The 22,451-nt window shown below is 36.1% G+C and overlaps 1 protein-coding gene across 10 annotated transcripts in view; it reads right to left on the reverse strand.

Annotated features, from left to right (window-relative positions):
* Nucleotides 1-22,451, reverse strand: part of LOC307185291 (UPF0462 protein C4orf33) — a 545,785-nt gene that overhangs the window by 515,925 nt on the left and 7,409 nt on the right. For 7 of the 10 annotated variants that reach the window (XR_013827938.1, XR_013827939.1, XR_013827940.1 and 4 more), the window contains exons 2-7: nucleotides 20,579-20,768; nucleotides 18,103-18,163; nucleotides 15,682-15,733; nucleotides 15,348-15,547; nucleotides 13,323-13,477; nucleotides 5,524-5,635 (exon numbers count right to left, since the gene is read on the reverse strand). Coding sequence is in view for 1 of the 10 variants with exons in the window: in XM_079919330.1 (XP_079775456.1) it covers nucleotides 13,372-13,477; nucleotides 15,348-15,547; nucleotides 15,682-15,733; nucleotides 18,103-18,163; nucleotides 20,579-20,759 (600 nt within the window). In the remaining 9 variants the exon portion in view is untranslated. Of the gene's footprint in view, nucleotides 1-5,523; nucleotides 5,636-10,546; nucleotides 10,676-13,322; nucleotides 13,478-15,347; nucleotides 15,548-15,681; nucleotides 15,734-18,102; nucleotides 18,164-20,578; nucleotides 21,057-22,451 lie in introns of those variants that run through there. The other 3 variants (XR_013827944.1, XM_079919330.1, XR_013827942.1) reach the window with 3 other exon arrangements.

Here is a 22,451-nt window from a genome sequence, read left to right on the forward strand (position 1 = left end):
TCTCTAACAAGCAAGAATCTCACAGCTAGGATTTGAGTTTTGGCAAAATCACATTGCTCCTATAAGAATATTGCTAGCCCCTATCACAAAGTTATCAAAAATAAATCTTATTTTAAGTGGGGTTCTGAGAATAAAAAAAAGATTTGCAGAGGATGGTGGCGCAGGGAGCCCAACTAAGACCTCATGATCCAGCTGCTCAGATTATTTAAGAATATTCACCTCCTAGAATATATGTAGATATGAAGCCTTTGGGAGAAATCAAATAGGGCTACTCAGCAAGACCTCTTGGATTTGGACTTCAAAACTAAGAGGCAGCTGTTCATTAAAGCCCATTTGAAAGACAGCTGCTAGCTTGTTACTGGGTATTGGTCAAACTGCCCCCCACCACAGAAGAGGATCAAATAATTCTGAGGCTAGATATCAATCCTGCCTTGGACGATGCCAGAGAGATATTGAATAGAGAAAAGGCAGCATAGCAAAGTTGACTAAGAGGCAATGCTACATGGAAGAGTGCAGTAGGTGGGAAGTTTGGGGGGAGCGCACTGAATACGAGAGCATGTTGCTCACAGAGCCAATGAGAGAGACCTCCAAGGATCTCCCTTCCCTACACTGCTCAGTGGTCCAAGCCCTGTGATTCTCACCCCAGCCAAGACAAGCAGCTGCCTGGTTCACTAAAGGGAGTTCCTGCTTTGAGGCTGTGTTACTGTTTAGAAATTAGCAGCTATGTGCCTTGCTGATAGAAAAAACCTTGAGGGGAGAAGGAACAGGCAAGGCTGCAAATTTGGCAGAGTTGAGAGCTGCTAGTTTAGCAGTGGGAGAAGAACTGGGTCCCTGATCTCAGAGGAGCATTTGGATATTTGCAGACTCTGGGCTGTAGTCAACTGCAAATGTGTCCTAGATCATTAGACAATAGAGAATATCCTTATGTGGCACTCAATTAAGGAAATCTCTGTGGAAATTAAGAAGAATGTGGGTCATGTGGCTGTTCACCCAAAAAAATCGGTTTCCAGCTCTGAAAAGAGACCGGAATTGTAAGGCAGATGCCTTAATCAGATTCCTGAGTTAGCTACCTGGGTTCTTAAAACCAGCAGATATGGAGGTTTGGATACAGAAGCAACCTGTGTCTTCCCTAGCAGAGGTGAATGTTACATAATGAAACCTGTAAAAACCTGTACCATAAAATCTGAAACAAACCAAATGGGATCCAGAATTTATTGAACAATGGACTCTAGTCACCACCCCTATAATGGGGAATGTGGTACAGGAGAAGTCATTTCTGCTGAGAAGGAATAGAATGATCCTATAATATTAACTAATACACGCTGTGTCAAATAGTAATTTCTCTTCTACAGCTGTGTGGTGTAACGAAGAATCTGTAAGTTTATTTATACAATTAAATAAAAAGCAAGATTTATGCAAACAGTGATTCCCCAGGATGAGAAAGTATTTTGAGGAAGCTGAATTAAACCTCCCCATAGATACAACACCTATGGAAACTAACTGGCCAGAGAAGGGAGTGAATTTGGCCTCAGTAACTTATACTCAAGTGCTTCCATCAACACACTGTAAAAAGGTTCAAATTCCTGTGGATAAAGGAAGAAAAAGAGTAACTGAGTTGGTAAAAGCAATTTAAAAGACCTACGAAGCAGCACGGTCATTGTTAAGGTATTCTGTAGAGGAAATTCTTGCACCTTCTAAGCTGCTGGTCCATGATCTGTTTCTCTCTGACCACCAAGGGAACATTCTCTGGGGGAAAAAACCCCACAGGTGTCCCAGTCTAATATTTTTGTAAACATAGTCTAAATATCTTTAGGCTAAAGAAATGTGCTAGTAGGAGTGCCCTTATCTGTGGAATTCTCTTAGCAAGATTATCCCTTGAATCTATGGATTCATAAGGCATGGCTCTGGGGAAAACGTCACATAGGCCCTTTGCCAATCTAAGTACAAAATGGAGATGCTTCAGAATTTAAACAACCCCTCTTTTGCTATGTGAGGTCAGACACAAATCTCATTTAGAGACCTCATCTATTACTGGCCAGAGAATGTATCCAATGCAGAAAGGAAATACCAAGGTAGCCACACAGGATGGACTAAATTTCTCTTTGATTTGCGTGAGGCTTTTGATTTTATATCCTTGAAATCATTAGTAAATCTGGGATAAGAACCCTTTATTTATTAGTAAATCTGGGTAAGACCCCTTAAATTGTAAGTCTATTTGACTGTGAATCCTTTCTGTTAGCTCTAGTATGCTAACATTTATACCTAAGATGAGAGGATATGACCATTTATACATATTTGCTTATATTAAAAATGGAAGTGTGAACTATAAATTTTTTAATGGTTATCTATAAGGGGGGAGAGGTGATGGGTTAGAGGGAACCAGAATAGAGGCCAGACTTCTCTGAGTATATCTTGATTCATAGATTTGAAGTTGAAACCTCAGAAGCATTAAAAAAAAAAAAAAATCCCCCAAAGTGAAAGGGGAATGAAACCAATGAACCTAATTGTATTGAGTTTGGTGGCATAATACATAGAAACCACTTTAAAGTGGCTTTAAACATGGGAATTTGGCTGTATATCCTTGCTGGGATATACTCTAAGGTTAAAAAGAACAGCAAAAACAAAAATACCCTTTAAACTCTTGTTAGTAATCATATTGTCATTGTACTGTTAATTTATTCAGAGTCTGTTGTACATTTTATGGGAAAAAACAAATGAGAATGTTGAAATCACTGAAAACCACTTTGTGTTGTGTTAGAAGGGAAACAGATATAAAATGTATGAGATCAAGTAGCAAGTATCCATATGAAACCATGATGTATTTTTTAAAAGTACTAGAAAAATATACCCAACCCATTAGCAATGAGCACTTCTAGTGTCCAAATAGTGGTCTCTAAATATCATTTGCCACTAAGAGAAACCAAGACTTACTGGAGAAATGGCTAGCTCTATGTCTATAGCAAGCAATGTCCAAGACGAACCTGGAACATCTTGTCATACCAGAAAGCAAATAAGCTATTAATGACGACAAAGGTCATGTCAAAAGACTTAGAAAACAACTTAAAGAGACTCCACTGGCCAAAGATGGAACACATCGAACATCAATGAGGAAACTGCAGTGAATTAATACACATAAAGTATTTTTAATCCATGAGTTCAGAAAGATACTTTTAAAAATCTCATTGGTCATCTTTGGAGACTGCTAGAGGACCAAGTATTCAGAAAACAGCTAAATCAAAGAAAAGAATCAAGCATTTATCTTGTAAAAACAGTTCTTCTTGGTATCCAAATAGTTGAATTGAGATAATTCAAAAGCTATAAAATATGGAAGTAAAAGCAAAACTGATTATCACTCATGGATTTCGGCAACGTTCATCAATGGCTTCTAACATCACGAAATGGAGACAACCAGGCATTATGCTTCTCCTGACAGAAGAATACTATAATACCATTTATGAAATATTCTTACCAATAATTGAACCTGGATGTAACCAAGCTTCTAGATGTAATTCACAGATAATACAGGAGACAGATGGGAGCATGGGAATACAATTTTCAAAATCCAGACTGCAAAAAACTCTGTAATTTTCATAAAATGAGGAAAATATCTAGAATAGTGTCATAAATCATTGAGTATTTTCTCTTGTGTTGGATTTTGTGGTTTGTAACTGTGATACTTGTAATACCCACCGTCATTTCATATACAAAAAGGACAGATGTCTTTGAATCAAGATGACCTAAAAGATGGCAGAGCAAGAAAACCATATATAAATAGAGCTAGAAACCCGATGACACTGTGAGACTGTCAACCTCTACATCAAACTACCAGAAGTATGCCATATATCCTTTTACTGTTTAAGGTAGCTTGAGTTGAGCTTACTTGTACTTACAACCCAAAGCATCTTAATTTATAGATTAGAAAAAGAGCTACATACTGTGGAAACGGACCACCTCCAATGAATATATTTAAAAATTGAGGCTCTATAACTCTGTAAGTCCTACCTATCTATCTCTCTATATACCTATCTATGTATCTATCTTTTTAAACTTATAAATAAAATTGAGGAATAAAGTAGAAGGCCATACTTCTTTCCTTAGTTTTTAAGCTGCATCAGAGACACATTTGAGTTTGAGATTCCCCTCCAAATCTTCTTCAGTCACGAATCGCTGAGAATCTTTTAGATATTAACTAGTTACCCAGAGGAAAATATTGTGAACAACCAGAGTGTTTAAAGCCTATGTTCTGTAAACACTCTAAACTGATAGATTTTGAACTATTGTGACTAGATCCAAAATAAGGACAAAACTCTTGAAGCAATATATGTACTTAATAAATATGATTCATTCTTCTATTTTCAACTCTATTTAATTATTTATGGATTACAATCCACTATATAGATTCCATAATCTACTCCCCTAAGGGTTTGCAACCTGCAATTTGAAAAGTCACTGATATAAATTAATTTACTGCATTATTTTTGACAGATGATCACCTTCTCAGAAAGGAAAACAGATGCATCATCACTCTTGCAAACAGCAAAATACTAAGGACAGGAAAGCAGATACTCACAACTTTTAGGTTTTCTGCATAAGTAGACTATAAGATCATTTAGAATAAATTACTGCTAAATTTCTTCAGTTTCTGATACATGGAAATAAAAGGGTATTATAGGGCTTCCCTGGCGGTGCAGTGGTTAAGAATCCGCCTGCCAATGCAGGGCACACAGGTTTGAGCTCTGGTCCAGGAAGATCCCACATGCCACGGAGCAACTAAGCCCGTGCGCCACGACTACCAAGCCTGAGCTCTAGAGCCCGCGAGCCACAGCTACTGAAGCCCGCGTGCCTAGAGCCTGTGCGCTTAGAAGCCCGTGCTTCTCAACAAGAGAAGCCACTGCAATGAGAAGCCTGCACACCACAACGAAGAGCAGCCCCCACTTGCCACAACTAGAGAAAGCCCGCACAAGCAACGAAGACCCAACACAGCCAAAAATAAATAAATAATTTTAAAAGCCAAAAGGCTATATAGTTATTGCATGTTACTCAAGGGTATGGTTTGGTTGCCAAGTTTTCATATCTTCTGAAGCTTGTCTTTGGATCTTTGACAAAATCCAAGTAAGTAAAAGCGTTTAGTATAGAGGCAGCCTGGGTTTTCTTCCTCTCTGATACTCTACTACACTGTGACTCATTCCCTACTCAGGATAAATCCTAAGAGATCTGCATTCAGATTAGCCACTAGTCTACTACCAAAGTATACCTGCTGCAATGACAATTTGCAGGTGTGACATTGCACTGCTGCCATAAATTGTACCCTAGAGGAGCCTGGGGGGAAAAATGTGTTTCTCTTAGTAAGTGGATTATTAAAAAGGAGTAACTTGAATACCCATCTTCTCTGCAAGTGTACCACAAAAAAGTGAAGGGCTTATCAACCTCTTTCTTCTTCTATGTTATTTTTATTTACAGAATCAGGGAGGAAAAGAACTTAGCTCTGTAGCTTTATATTACAGATGAGTAGTTAAGACTCACAGAGGCTGTAGTAAAGTTGACAAGTGCCCGGTCTCCAGAACCAAACTTCCTGGGTTCAAATCTACTGCTCCTTAGTTGTATGATCTTGGGCAATATGTTTAATATATGGTTCCTGAAAAATAATAAGTATTAGAAATTTTAATGAAAAGACTTGCACAAAATCAGGCAGTTAGGAGAAAAGCCAGGACTATTGCAGGAATACAGGACACTTGGTGTTTCTAAGGTATATACCAAAGCTTACTACTTGTGGTATTAGCTTTTTTCTTCAGGCTATGTTTTCAAAGCTCATTCAAAAACATACATTTGTATTTAGCACATTTTTTACTGCTTCGAATGCTTCTATTTATAGTTTGGTTTTCTATGTCTGAAAAGCTATCTCTTCAAAAGATGTACTCCAGGCACTACAGTGCCTTAGGGCATTATTAGAAACATGGGTTTTCAGTGTACTGTTGAATCAGATATACTACTTAATGGATATTTCAGGTGATAGGCTGTCAGAAGAAAATTAGTTTTTACTAAACTAAAATTAGTTTTTACTATGCATTCTCTGTGAGTTTTTTAGTATAAAGTAAAAAATTAACAGAAAAACACTAAAGCTCTCTCAATAGCCAATTATGTTATTACATATTACTGTAATTCATACAAATGGTCAAGTGTATATCATTTGACAATATTTTCTACTATTTCTCCTTTAAATTACATATTAGATTTATAAACATCAGGCATAAAATTTATGGATCACACTGTATGGAAAATAATATTTTTAAGTACTATTTATCATGAAATTATAAGGTGAAATTTATACAGAGACTCCTCACTTTTCATAGATTTATAACTTCTAGTTTCTTATATTCTTCATACATGGGTCATCCTAGCTCTAGTGATAATATTTTCACTATTCCTTACATGAAAAATAATTGTTGGTGATAATAAATGGTTATAATAGTCAATTTTATAAATTTTTTTCTTATAGAGAAAAATTAGGACAAGAAGTGATCAGAAAATGGGTAGTGCCCACTGATTTAGTTATTTATTTTCCTTTTTAGTGCTTCTTTACTTTCTGGCACTAGAAGATGCTCTAGACTTATCTTGTATTTTCCCCAAACTAGCCTTGTCAAGGTGTTAAGCCCCAAGTTTATCATCCCGTGCCAATAAATTTTTCCCCTTTCCAGCCATATATACTGCCTTCTCTAGTAGAATAACTAGATCCACTCCAACATGTACTTCCCTGGTTCCAGGTCCCATAACCTTTCAGTGAACACAGTACTTCTTCCCATGGCATGTACTTATTACTGCCATTTCCGCTTGAGCCGTGCTGCAATCTGACCCTCATTTTCAGTCTGGTGAGGAAATGGCATGTTTTGGCAAGTACTATTTCTGACGATCTGCCGTAGGTGAGGTTTTGGGGGGAATGTCTAGGCAAGTTGAGGATGATTGCCTCTCACGAGGGTAAAGGAGCTGCTTCTGCCAGCCCGGAGGGTGAAGGAAAATGTGGGGTTCAAGATATGCCAGAACAGGTTCATCCATTCAATTGTCCTCATTCCAGGTCTCAGGGTCCCACTCTTTCCTTATGAGGCCCCTAATTTCAACACAGGAGTCAAAGCCGAGCATTCAGTCTCCTTTGCAGTTTAGCTACCCTTACCAGTAAATCCTGAACTCGACTTTCCACACTTTCTGCCTTCCAGCTGCTGGAAATTCGGCTAATTCAAATGTTGATGTGCATTTTTCTGATGCTCACAAAGTGCCTCTAGTTTGTAGGTGGCTATTTTCATTTTTCAAGGTTTCCAAAGCCTTTATCAGAAAGCAGTCAACTCCACCTTCAACAGACTCCAGAGTTCCAAAGCAATTAGATCAGACAGTTCTGCTGGTGCAATTGTTGTCTAGGTGGGTAGACACATTCCTGGTACTTCCCACTCCACCACCTTCTCAGAATCCCCTCCAAATTGTTACTTTTTATTAGTGGAGAAATAGCAAATGAAATTATTTCAACATCCGAATTGTTTAAAAAAAAAAAAGCAGTTAACTCCACAGTCCCTATTATTTCCACTGCTTCTATGCCAAGTGCTATCTATCACACTGATGTTTGACCTACATCTGGTCCTCAAGCCAGTCTACCACTGGTGAAAGTCTTAGTAACTGATGTTACACCAGGGTCATCACCACCACCAATGGGGTCCCTATCACTGAATGCCCCATGAGTGATACAGTTCCTGATTCCCGTCCTAACGGGCTACTTCTGAGGGCCACTTCAGGTAACAACTGACTTAGCCTGGGTTCCCCGTGAAGCGGACATGGGACAAGGGCTTGCATATAGGTTGATTTTGGTAAAGTAATTCCAAACAGCAGTAAAGAACTAGGAACAGTAAAACGGGAAATGAGGGAAAGGCAATATAAGTTGTGTTTTGATTTGGCCACTGCTGTGAGCAACTAGAGTGTGATCCTTTTAGGTGTCTTCTACGGAGCTGTGTGGAATCGACCTCTGAATTGTCAAACCAAGGGATGAAAGAGAGGAGTATTTATCCACCTATTCTCATCCTTCTTGGAAAAACAAATCTTGTATATTAACGCATATATGTGGAATCTGAAAAAATTGGTTTGGACGATCTTATTTACAAAGCAGAAATAGAGACACAGATGTAGAGAACAAACGTATGGATACCAAGGGGGAATGGGAGGGTGGGATTGGGAGATTGGGATTCACATATATACACTATTGATACCATGTATAAAATAGGTAACTAATGAGAACCTACTGTAGAGCACAGGGAACTCTACTCAATGCTCTGTGGTGACCTAAATGGGAAGAAAATCAAAAAAAGAGGGGATATATGGATACGTACAGCTGATTCACTTTGCCGGACAGTAGAAACTAACACAACATTGTAAAGCAACTATATGCCAATAAAAAGTAAAAAAAAAAAACAAAAAAAAGAGTTGTCCCATGAGGTGTTAGCCCCCTCTCACATCCAAGGTAGTTTACGCTCGAGACTGGCTAAATATACTTTTAGCCAGCCCAAGCTGAGGCAGCAGACAAGCCATGAGACAGGATGCTGTCAGTTCCCTGAGTCCAACTGGCTGCTGGAGTAAAATGTTAGGCTGAGAGGATGGGAGGTGGGTCAGGAGAGCTTCCTAATGCACAGTGGTGGTAAGTACCGAAATACAGTAATGTTAAACTCCTATGGAAACTTCAAAGGGCACGAGGAGATGAGCCTTGGGCTTTGAGGCAGGAGCACAAGTGTTGAGGGCTTACTGTAATTGCTCCACCATTTGCATCCTCTCTCTTTTTAAATATCAGATTAATTAGTTATCAATATATTCACTATCTTCTGCCCTCAAAGCCTAACATTTTAAAAAGAAGGAAGAAAAGGAAGAGAGAAACTTATTTTTTCTGTGGCAAAAGTTTTTTTAAGGTTGAAAAAGAAGTATTTGGGGGCTAAAAATAAAAAGTATATTTCCCTCTGGACTGTGACTTAGTTTACCGGAGTTGAGAAAACACATGAGAAAGCACCTGAATAAATACATGCACAGTGTAATCTATTTACGTGGCGAGAAGAGAGGATCTGCCTGATAACTATAGTGAACAATTCACAACCCAGCAAGGAAATGCATTTATGCATATCTTAAACAAAGAAATGATATTCTTTCATGGTCCTAAAGTAGAAAAACAAATTTGAAACAGCTATTACACCCACTCTCAAATACTAAGTTTCTATAGGGTGCATTGTTTGTATCTGACTAATGGATAAATTTTCCCTGAACTGCATGTTCCTTTCCAAAGAAAATGTTTAACATAATGTGTTTTTGCTTGCTTGGTATTAGAAGAAGGAAAATATTTCTTATCTAAAGAAAAGAAAATCAAGAGATATTTTCAAAGCATCTAAACAGATAAAAAGAAGATACATATTAGGTTTCAGATAGCTCACAAAGTGCAACATCCAAATTCAATCTTTACTATGGTTTTGATTGTATCTAGGATATTTGTGCTTTACTTTGCTTAACTTTATTTGTGCTTAACTTTATTATAAAGTTATCATTTATATCTGAACCTTTGATGCAGGTACTCCACATTCTCATTAACTCTTGGTATTGTCAGTCATTTCCAATTTTAGCCATCGTGTGAATTTTTAATTTTGGTTATTTAGTGGTATCTTGTTGTGTTGTTGTTTTTGTTTGTTTGTTTTGCGGTACGCGGGCCTCTGTTGTGGCCTCTCCCGTTGCGGAGCACAGGCTCCGGACGCGCAGGCTCAGCGGCCATGGCTCACGGGCCCAGCCACTCCGCGGCATGTGGGATCTTCCCGGACCGGGGCACGAACCCGTGTCCCCTGAATCGGCAGGCGGACTCTCAACCACTGCGCCACCAGGGAAGCCCCTTGTTGTGGTTTTAATTTCCATTTCCTTGGTGATAAGGGAAGTTGAGAACATTGCTATACTTTCTACTTATTGCCCTTTTATATATTTTCCTCTGTGAAGTGTCTGTTCAAGTCTTTTGCTCTTTAATTGGCTTGTCCTTTTATTACTGATTTGTAGGAGTCCTTTATGTATTCTGGGAAGAGTCCTTTATCAGATATATCTATTTTAAATATTTTATCCCAATCTGTGGCTTGCCTCTTCACTATCTTTTTTTTCTAATTCTTTTTTTTAAATTGAGGTATAGTTGATGTACAATATTACATAAGTTTCAGGTGTACAACATAGTAATTCACAATTTTTAAGGTTATATTCCATTTGTTGTTATAAAATATTGGCTATATTCCCTGTGTTGCATAATATATCCTTTTAGCTTATTTATTTAATACATAGTTTGTACCTCTTAATCTCCTACCCCTAACTTGATCCTCCCCCTTTCTTCTCCCCACTGGTAACCACTAGTTTGTTCTCTGTGAGTCTGTTCATTTTTTGTTATACAGTAAGTCACCCATATACCAATCTTCAAGTTGCAAACTTTCAAAGATGCAAACGTGCCCAGAGAAAGGACGAAGACAGAGGAAGAAGTAACTGAAGAACCGAAGAGATTCATGATGCAGGAAATGACAAGGGGATTTTCTTTATTTGAGGAGGCACTGTTATTTTTTGAGGCACAGGAACCGAATGTAGAACATTACACGAAGGTTGCAGCAGCCGTTCAGGATGCAGTCCAATGCTACCGTGTCATCTATGACGAGAAAAAAAGAGCTACTACCCAGACATCACTGGATCATTTTTTCAAGCAGGTAAATAGAATTGAATCCAGCAAGGAACCAGAACCTGTGCCATCCATGTCAGGCATGAGTGAAATTGAAGCTTGCCCTCCGTCTCCTATTGCTGTCGATCCTTCAGCTCTACCATCTCCCACCTCCTCTCCTTCCTCCAATCAGTAACTCTTCTTGCCTGTTCACTCGATGCCAGCCCCTGTATGCCACCTGTTGTACTGTACTACTGTACTTTTCAAGGTACTGTACTGTAAGATTAAAAATGTTTTCTTTTTGTTTGTTATGTATTATTTGTGTGAAAAGTATTATAAACCTATTGCAGTACAGTACTATATAGCCAATTGTGTTAGTCGGGTACCTAAGCTAACTTCGTTGGATTTATGAACAAATTAGACTTATGAACACGCTCTCGGAACAGAACTCGTTCGTATATAGGGGACTTACAGTGTATTCACTAGTTTGTTTTATTTTTTAGATTCCACATATAAGTGATATCATACAGTATTTTTCTCTGACTTTTTTCACTAAGCATAATGCCCTCCAAGTCCATTAATGTCATTGTAAATGGCAAAATTTCCTTCTTTTTTAAGGCTGAGTAGTATTCAACTGTATATATGTACCACATCTTTATCCATTCATCTGTTGATGGACACTTAGGCCTGCTTCCATATCTTGTCAACTGTAAATAATGCTGCTATGAACATTGGGGTCCATGTACATTTTTGAATTAGTGTTTCCATTTTTTTTCAGATATAGATACCCAGGGGTGGAATTGCTGGACTGCCTCTTTGCTTTCTTAAATGGAAGCTTTTGACAAACAGAAATTTTAAATTTTGATGAAGTTCAATTTCTCATTTTTTTTCTTTTTTAGTGATTTTTATGTCCTGTTTGAAAAAAATCTTTGTCTACCCTTGAATGTGAAGAGTTTTTCTAGAACTTTTTTCATTTCACCAGTCACAGTTAGGTTAATTTTCCTGTAGGTTGTTAGGTAAGTTAATTTCTTTTCATGTTTTTCCAGTTATTCCAGCACAATTTGTTGAAAAGACTACCCTCTCCCTTTGTCAAAAATCAATTGACTATATGTAGTTTTTTTCTGGTTTCTCTATTCTGTTCCATTGATATATTTGTCTAAATCTATGCAAGGTCATATTTTCTTCATTATTGAAGCTCAATAAGTCTTAAAGTCAGGTAGTACAAGTCCTCCAACTTTGTACTTTTTCAAAATTGTTTTGGCTATTTCAGGTCCTTTGCATTTCCATATAAAATTTGAATCAACATGTCAATTTCTACCCAAAAAAAGCCTTCTGGGTTTTTTTAAATGGGATTGCATTGAATCTATAGATTGATTTGTGGAAACAAATTAGGCAGTTTATATTTTCTCTTTATAAAGAAATCTGTAGGTAGCAGTCCAGATATGATATGTTACTCTATTGTGCTGTTTGGAACCCAGGCTCCTTTATCTTGCTACTGAGCTATTCTTGGGTTGTCTCCTCATTAACACAATGGAGCAAGCATGTTACCTCGGGTATCAATTCTATAATTCAGGAAAAAGGGAGAGGGAAGGCAAAGGACAAAAGGTACATGGCAGCAGAGTCCTTCATCTGTGAGGCATCTTTTCTTGAAGGCCCATCTAACACTGTATACTTAAATCTCGTTGACCTAAACTGTTTTACAGTGCCATTTCTACCTGCAAAGGAATATGAGTAAATGTAGTTCTTGAGAAAATCCCCTAAAAATTCAAGCTATATAAGAGTTAGCAAAGAAGAAGAGGAAAAACTATATCGCTGGGTAGGCAACTAGGTATCTGGACAAGTAATAAAGGTTCTTCTTCTGTAAGACTGCTAATCTCTGAGTTAAGAATGGTGGTAAAGGACCAGGTTTGGTGGAGAAGTTCATAGATAATCTACTAGATGGCTTCAAGCTATGAACTATAACACAAAATTTGAAAATTATGGACCAGGAGTGTTTGATGTTTGTAAAATAAAATGACATTTTGACATCTTGTTTAACAGCATTAAGAAAATGTCATTTATTTGTAAATGAAAGCAGAATCTGTTGGCCGAATTCAAGACTACTTCAGTCCACTTTCTTCTACAGAAGAAAAGTAGTCATAAGACAGGAAATACAGCTAATTAAATAGCACATGTATTTTAATAATGCCTTAACAGATGTGCACCTCCTGTTCAACTGAAATATGTCATTGTTTTCTATTCATTTCAAAAATGGACAGAGGAGTCTGAGTAAAGAATTATTATACACTACTATGGAGTTCAAAAATGTACAAATAAGATGTTCAGTCATAAGCTGGCTGAGGTTTAGGGGAGTGGGAAGAGAAATATTGATTTTGGTTGACAGAGTCCGGGATATGTGGGGTGATGGTGCTGCAAGGCAGATGGTAGAGCCCCTTGGCATGATGGCTCCTGGACTAAGTGACTCCAAGAAACATTTTCACTTTATAGATAAAATCATACATGAACTTTCTACTTTCTTGTTAATTCATACACAATTTGCCACAGAGATACTACATACTTTCACTGACCTCTATGAAATATTTATTGTTGAAATGTGTTCATGGTGTCTTGAAAGAGGTTATACTTATTATTAGTTTACCTTAAAAGGTATAGAGAAGAAATGATTGATGTGGTCATCTACTATACTCCTACACATCAGGTTTCTCTATTAGCCACAGGTCTGACTCTGGTTGTTTCCACTCTTCTCCAAGCAGTGTGTTAAAACTGAAAGGCTTGAAGTATTCCAGATGATGGCTAAATGCAAAGAAAAAGATGGTTGGAATTGAAATGAATTATGCATTTATGAAAAAGCTGTCCTGAAGGGCTATTTATTTTGTTATATCTGTTATAGGACATTCTATTTTAAGAATATCAAAGGTAAGATGTATTCTACATGTACAGTTTTCTCACTCTAGCAATCATTCAACTCTGAAAATATTCACCCATATCTGAAAGCACTCTCCTTTCAGTTCTGCAGATAGCTCCCTCACAGCTGGAGGGAGAAATAAAAACCAACCCTGAAAACCTGACTCATTCCTTCTAGCCTTAAACAAATCATATTATACTCTTACAGATGTTTTCATATTCAAACTTTGATGATTTATATCAGTTATGTAAATAACTGTTTTTTTAAAGGTTTCAGCTCAACAGATTAAAGAACAGACTCCTTTGCCAAAGCAAGGCAGGTTTATGTAAAAGAGGGTTAATTCTAGTTCTTTTCTTTCTAGGAAAACCATTTAACCATTAGGAAGCTTTCTATTGTGGTTTAATGAGAGAAAGGTTAGCTAACGTGCTGCAATGGAACTCTGCTCTGTAGGAAATCACTCTGCCCTAGCCAATGGCATAATCATACTTTTACCTAGAGTAAGCCTCCGATAACCTATACATAGGAAGCCTGAATACAGGAATACATTAGCTTGTGAAGAGCCAGAGAAACATGCCATCTTGATATGTGAGCCCTGGGTGAGTTACATCTAGATTCCTGTCCTACTCTGTCCATCTGACCAGGCGGGGCCAGTTTTAGTCAACCCAGATTAAGCAGTTAAGAAAACGACAGTGAAGGATAAGAGAAAGAAAGGGAGAAAGAGGCTTTTCCTAGAAAAGCAAGGGGAAAAGGGAAAAATGCATCTGGCAGAATAAAGGAATAAGCTAGAAGAGATAAAAAGTCAAGTACAGCGGAGTAAGAGCACGACAGGAAGGGCAAGGGAGAAGGAGAACAGTGCAGCACTTTCCAAGGGTGAAAAGGCAGCGAAATCTGTGTACCAGATTACAAAGCCCACTACGATGTCTCTGTTAGGCTTTTCTAAACACGCAGACTCACAGACTATGTTGGCCACTTTGAGTACGCGCTATAGCTGTAGTGCGGGAATCTCAGCTTGCCCCAGGACAGAGGCTGGCTTTCCTCCCTGAGCTGGTAGTGTTTGCAGCAGTCCATGAAGGCTGGCCAGGGCTACATTCTCCTTAAGTGACAGCTTCAGGTGCAAAGAGATCAGACTCAAAATGGGAAAGCATAGGAGATCTCCTGGCTTGTATGCCCGCTGTCCAACAGGAGACCGTATTTCTTGCAATAACTCCCTAGGTATAGCTTCCAGGGTCCCCACAGAGAACATTACTGTTAAAGGGAAATCCCAAAGCTGTGCTGTCTCCATCTATGCTGCCTAGAAATAGAGCTGACATTTTTATCCTCATGAGGTTACCAGGAGAAGAGAACTAGAGAGTTGACTTAATGTCAGATTCTCAAGCAGCAAGGGGAAAGGATTTGCTCTTTGCAAAACCCTTTGCTCACACCAGGAAAAACAGATGCCTCTGGCCATTTCGCTCTGAAAGGGATCATAAATAAACTTACAACCACACTTCTATGCCAGTTGTAGTAATACTCACTAAGCAAGACTTTTCTCACACTGCCATGGAAATCTAAGTGCTCTACTGACAGCAGTGAGAGAGACTATGTTTGTCCAAAGTCAGTCTGCCAGATACTCACTGAAGACCATCAGGACACATAGAACTCTACTTGGTGCTTTTACACGTGTCTTCTTTGACCAAAAAATGTTACTACTACTCTACCAAGAATTAATTTTTAAAAACTGTTATAGTTGGGACATATTTTCATTTATTTCCTACTTACAAATCAGGTTTTTGTCCTTGCTGCAGCTCATGTGGAAGTACAGGGTAAAGAGCTTCATAGCTTCTTTTATCTTTTGATCCATGAATTGCAAATGAATTGAATTTTGTCACATTTGGTGGAAAATAACTCCAAGGAAGATAAGCTCTACCTTCCCATTTTGTCTCTCCTCTGGACGCTTTGAATGATAGATCAAGTTCTTGCTACAGAAACAACATGTGAAACACAAAAGGTAAATTCATATTTATAGTAATATTTAAATATGTATATATTAACATTAAAAAATCTATCTATCTTATACACTTAAGGATTTTGTCTCATATTTTTATTTACTTACTTTCCACACATTTCTTTTTCCAGAGAGTAAAAGCACCAAATGCTGTCCATGGCTGTCAAAATTAAAATTCTTCATGAGTGTTTGAAATAAACATTATTTTCTTCACTATCCTTCATATCTGCCATGTGTATGTTTGTAACTAAATTTCCAAATAATTAAAAGATGCAATATGAATATTGGATAATTACAGGGACAGCCAGCGTGTTCAGTTACTTAAAAATGGCTTCTTTGAGTTTAACACTTTCCAGGCAATTGCCGTCAAATGCATAAAGCTACACATGTTCAGACTCCTTTTTATATTCTTTAAATAGGAAACTATATGAAATACTTCAATTGGTTAGATGCTCCAAAGTATGCAAAAGGGGCGGGGTATCTGGAGTTCATAATAAAACTCGTTCCAAAAATGAAAGTATCCTAAGGGAAGCTGGCACCAATTTCCAGGTCAAAATCCAACAAACATATTAAAGGTTATTTCTATAAGAAAACTGTCTTGAAGCTCATTAGGAAGATGGAAGATAAAAATATAGATTGTCTAAAACTACTTAACAGGTTGAAGACTTTAATTTGTAACTATTTTCTCATACAACTGTCCTCGACCTATCTGCCTGCTGTGTTTTCCTGCTTTCAACCATTAGTTCTGACACTGATGTCACATCTTCAAGGAGAAGCACAACATACTCCCAAAAGAAAATTCTAATAAGAGAGCATAGTTGGGATTATCCATGTCAGTAAGAATCAAAGGATTTCAAATAGTTACGTGAAGCAAATTTACGGTCTCTGGAAAAGACTGTATCTAAACATTTTGACACAGATGGTCTGTTGGGAGCTTTTCAGGAAGGATTTCCTTCAAGAAACTAGTCTAACAGAAAACAAGTATTCTTTTCCACTTAAAAGTTCTCTGCTTCCTTTTATTGTTATTATGCAACCTTAAGAATATCCTAAGAACAATAAAAGTTCTTAAAAATTCAAACAAACATATTCAAGTTGCTTTCCTAGAGGTTAAACTGTCACAGGAGTTGATTGCCTGAAGCAAAACCATGATTCTTGATTATTAACTGTCCTGATGTATCTAAAAACAAACTTTTAGAATTTATTAATTTTATACATTATGGTTATTGAATAATTTCCTAACAAAAGATAATCTAATTATCTGATGTATCTTATGCTAAGTCATCACTTCATAAAAATAAACTGATATTATCATCTAAAAATTTAAACTAAGAATGTAACTTTAGAATTCTAGCAGATTCAAGTTCTTGACTATCTTCTAGACAAGTTGTAAACCTATTTGCCTTAGCTTCCTCACGTGTATGGTGAAATTTTCTTACCTCACATTACAGTTTATGAGAATTAATCATATTTTTCAATAAAAGATTTTGGCATGTTAGTTGAAGGGTAACAAAGATATATAATTACTCTTCTGAAAAATATAATTGTGAACAGCTATATTTTCCACACTAGCATTAGCAAGAAATCAAAATAAGGGAAAAGAAAATGATATCTAAAATCTCATTGAAATCAATTGTTTGGGACTCTGCTCAGTCTACAAAAGGACAAAGGCTACTAGATAACAGATGCTGAGAAGTATTTAAATGTCATTTTAAATGAGTAATGGAAATATAAAGAAATATTTCATTACTAAATATTAACTTAAAATTTCTTATAATTTAGATAACAGGTAGGTATAGATTTACTTTTTGACTTCTACAGGAAAAAAACTGCCAACCAGGTAGAGAGTTCCCAAGGACCAGTTAAATTTGTACAAAAAGAGTCCAAGGTTAATATTTTTCGTAAGTCTAGGAAAAGCCATGTGTGATTTAGTTTTTATCCTTGGCACTGAACATAAAGTGACATAGTATACACTCAGTAAATGAATGATAAATAAAGGAAGGAATACATGAATACATAATTATGTAATATATAAAATTAAAGTTTAATCTAGTTATTAAAAGAATCCCCTAAAAGAAACATTTTCATAAAGTAGTTCACTTCGTTATATCTATATGCCTCCCTTTATTTCTAAATAGTTAATATATAATAATGCAAATTTAGAGTAAATAATGAATATGCCTCTCTTTATTTCTAAATAGCTAATATATAACAATGCAAATTTACAGAGTAAATAATGAAAGAGTTTTATACTAATTTTTCATTTTGCAAAAACACCTTCAAATTTATTAGAAAACCAACTATATTAGTGAATTGAAAATAGTATCAACATAATATTTTTAAAACCTTATATATTCTACATTATACATTTACTTGAAAATAAGGAATTATATATAATTCAGATTAATTCAAATTAGCATTCTGACTAGTTAACTAGAATTAATGAGCTTTTACTATATCCATGATTTATAATTAGAAAATAATGTGTTCAAAATATGTAGTAGTGAGTTAGAAGAAATATTTTATACTTACGGACAAAGTTCAACTTCTAAATACTGTTCAGTTACGTCATTCAAGAAAAATGCTTCCACAACTTTTGAAAACAGAGATATGACATATTGAGAAACTTAATTTTGCTTCAACAATAAATAATTTGTTTATACCTTTAGAATATAAAGTGAATCAATGCATTATTTTTAATTAAAGCTATATCACCACTAGGAAAAGGGGAAAATAAAATAAATAGACATTGCCTGGAAGAAAAAAGTACATAGAAAATAAATCATCATTTTTTCCCCCATATCAGATTGCCATAAAATAAAAATATTAATGAAGCCTAGTGCTGGTGAGGTTGTAAAGAAATGAACATATCACACAGACTCTGAGCTAGTTATCTTCTTCTAGGAATTTATCCTAAGGAAATAATCACACAACTGAAAAAGAAGTTAGATGCTATTCATCAAAGTACAGTATTACTCAAAAAGAAATGGTCTAAATTGTTATCTCCTGTTATGTAAATAAATATCCTATTATATAGGAGACCTGTTAAATAAATTATGGAATCTGTGTATTCCATGTAATAGAATATAATGCAGTCATTAAAAAAAAATATACAGTTAAATATTTTTTGATACAGGAAGATATCCATGATATTTGGTAAGTAGGCTGCAGAGCAATAACCAAATGCACATGAAACAAAAATGTGCACATATGCCTGTGCCTAGATGCCTGCAAAACATGCACAAGAATGTTATGGTTGGTTATCTCTGACAGGTGGAATACAGGTTGAGTGATTTCTCTTTATAATTTCCTGAAATTTTCTGGGCATGTTTATTTAAAAAACTGTATAATTATAAAAGTGACACGTTTCTTTTAAATTATTAAAAGAACATAAACATATATCTAAGTAAAAAGTCAAAGTCCTTTTCTTCCCACTTTGCTCTAAAACCTATCAGACTTCTTCTGTCCTTCCATAATCTATTTTACCTGCATAGATTAAAAAAATATATATGGAATCATTTTCTGATTACAACTTGCTTTTTTCACACACACACACACACACACACACACACACAAACTGTACAGCATATAGATACCTAATTCTTTTTAATTACTGCATAGTATTCTTCTATAGAATGTTATGATTTATTCACATAATTCTTTATTGATAGACATTTAGGTTGTTTCTAGTTTTCCATGTGTTATTTTTATAATAATAAGATATAGATTAGCCCCATCCACAACTCAGAGTCTTACTGTTCCTTTTGAAGTCTTTTACCTATGGCAAGGATGGTAGGATGAAGAAGAGATAATAAATGAGAGAAACATTTAGGAGGTGAAACTGACAGGACTTAACAAATAAATCCAAATATGGAGATTGAGAGAGAAGGATATCTTGGAAAGATCTCACATTTCTACATTTGGTGATTCGATGTATTATAGTGCTATTGATTGAGATTGGGCAATTAGTGAAAGAAGCAAGTTTATGAGAGAAGTGGATGAGTTGAGTTTAGGACTTGTTGAGTTTGGTGTCTATAGTACCTCCTGTAGATTACTCACATTACTGTGTACACCAACAGGAAGCTGGTATATACAAGTTCTATAACAATAAAAGACAACATATGTTTAACATATGATAGATTAACACTGACAAAATGCATACTATATAGATTGTACAGAGAAAGTAGATGTTAGTATGGACTAGAAGAGTCATCAAAGGTTTCTTTGAAGAAATGAAACCTGAATTAGACCTTGAACGATGTGCATTAGAGGCAGGGGGACTCGAATGAGAAAAGGTACATGAGTGAGAATATGCACGAATGAGACTATCAGCCTTTTGGAAGTCAAGAACTTTTGGTTTAATTTGATAGCTTGATTCAGGAGTACCCTGGAAGCTTATGGGAAGGGTTTGAACCTTATCTTAGGGACAGGAATGATTTGTAATCTAGGAAATGGCATCATAAAGATTATTTAAGAAAGATAAGTTTGGTGGCTTAATTAGGATTCATTAGAAGGTGATCATACAGCAAACCTGAAACTGGAATTTCATGGCCGGTCTTTTAGCCCTCACTTAATGTGTGAGATTACTTGCCAGTATAAAATAAAAACTACATTTCATGTTTAAGTTAATGGTGTTTTCATAATAAGTGAAACACCCCAAAGCTTCCATAAAGAAGGTTTATAAGGTTAAAGTGGCAATTTGAAGATACTCAAAAACAAAACAAATGCTGAACTCAGAATAGGTAACAGAAGTAAAGGAAGGAAATATAGCAGCAATTAAAAAATCTGGATTTGTAATTGCCATTTTTCACTGTTCTAGTTATATAGTCGAAGTCACATAGGTAACGTGAAAAAGTCAAGAGTGCGAGATTGGTAGGAAATATCAGAAACTGCACATGTCAGTTGCTCAGAAGCACTCACTTCCTTACAACAAGATAAAATAATAGTTCTATGAAAGGTTATTATAAAAAGATTTATGTCTGCAATAAAATACAGGACTTCCACTTACCTTCATAATCCCACAGTTCATTGAAAGGCTTTCCTGGTTCTCCTAGTGGGGCTGGAGGATCATTGAAAAATGGAGCACTGACTTCCATCATCACTCCTCTATCACCTGGATTCAGCCTGACAAACACTGGCTCATGCTTCACTGGAAAACCATCCCAAGTGTGTTCAATTTTAAAATCCATTTGAAGACTCTAATGGGAAAAAATATTAAAAAAAAAAACCTCTGTAACAATTTACAAATGTTTCCTTTAGAAAGAAATGAAATGAAAATTTCAAAGCCAAATTTCAAAGGTAGGAAGGCAGCAGAGTGACAAGAACAAGGTTCTGAGAGTCAAAAGGCCATTTGTGTTATGGTAAATCATGGACATGGAGTTCTATTATAAAATAGGTAGTTGGATCCTAAAAGCTTTAAGACTGTAAGTCTAGATCCACCTCGAGTTACCTACTAAAAAGTGTATCAAAATAGTTTTTAAGAACTGTAATTAAATCCACTGCAAACTGTTCATGTATTTAACAACTCTAAGCACTATGAGTTTATATGCCATCCTTTGTCTTATTGTAAAATGTGCAGATGAATTACTGGATCCCCTGGGAATCAAGATCTTTATAGTAAAATTCAATTTTATTTTTCAAAATCTCTATAAATGAGTGCAAGCATTGCTGTTAGCACCTGTTCTTTTGGCTAAAACTTTTCTTTTTGGGGTGGGAGTGGAGGGGTCTTCAACCATTTGAAGGCAGGCAGAGTTTAATATTGTCTTCCCTAGTCTCAGGGTATGGTTTTTCTTAGCCTTTTCAATTTTTGATATTTCAAGTGTTAAATGACCATTTGCTCGGTTAATCCCTTTTCTCCAACTGAAATATGGGAACAAAATCTGCTATCATTTAAACTATGAAATAGACTAAGTACATCTGATGCAAGCAGTATTTGCATTTTAAATTGTTACTCTAAGGATTAAATGGAAGGACACAGTATTATATTAATAAAATTATGTTTTGTTGAACACTATGGATCAAACACTTTATAAACATTATTTCAGTTAATTTCACAAAAACTTGTAGAGGAACTATTATTATCCTCATTACAAACAAAGAAACAGACTTGTCCAAGGTCAAATAGCTAATAAATCAAGAAATAAATCAAGAAACTGAACCAATGTCAGCCATGCTTTCCCAGACTTTGGTACTGAAAACCTAAGTCTTTCTACTGGTTCGTTCTGCCTTTTTCTCCTAAGATTTCTTTGAATATTGCCTGGAAATTACTGCAAGAAATATCAGCTAGACTTCCACTAGTAGGGAAGAGTGCCATGGCTGACATGCCCAAGGGTAGAATGTAATTTTGGCTTTTTGCATAAAATGACCTTAGTTTCTTATCAGAACAACAAATTTATTAATTTGCTTAAAGAACACTCACGTCAATCTAAGCATGCATAATATAACAAAATCAACCTCAAAATTATAGGCCTGCTCCCTAGTTTAAAATCTAATCTAAAGATGACATGGACCCAGACAGAGACAATTGATTTTCAGCTCCCTTGGGACACTTAGGATTGTGGAGGCTTTACCCCCACCACCTTTCAATTTTCATTGTTTGCACACCTGCTCATATGAAGTAGAGACAATTCGTTTATTAATGTCTTTTACAAACTGGGCTAGTCGGCATCCATGCAGCATTCCATTCCCTGCCACTCTCTGTTGCCCATACACTGCTGTTTTGATTCACAGCACTTACATTACATGACATATTGTACTTGTTTTATTTTCTCCGCATCCCTAGCTAGAATGCCTGTACGTAACAGGAACTTATTATTTATTTGTGGAGTGAATAACTGTTCTAGTCTCTGGATCTAAAATTTCATGATTCTAAGATTTTATGC

Source organism: Stenella coeruleoalba (assembly GCF_951394435.1).
Source record: "Stenella coeruleoalba genome assembly, chromosome: 4".
Lineage (NCBI taxonomy): Eukaryota > Metazoa > Chordata > Mammalia > Artiodactyla > Delphinidae > Stenella > Stenella coeruleoalba.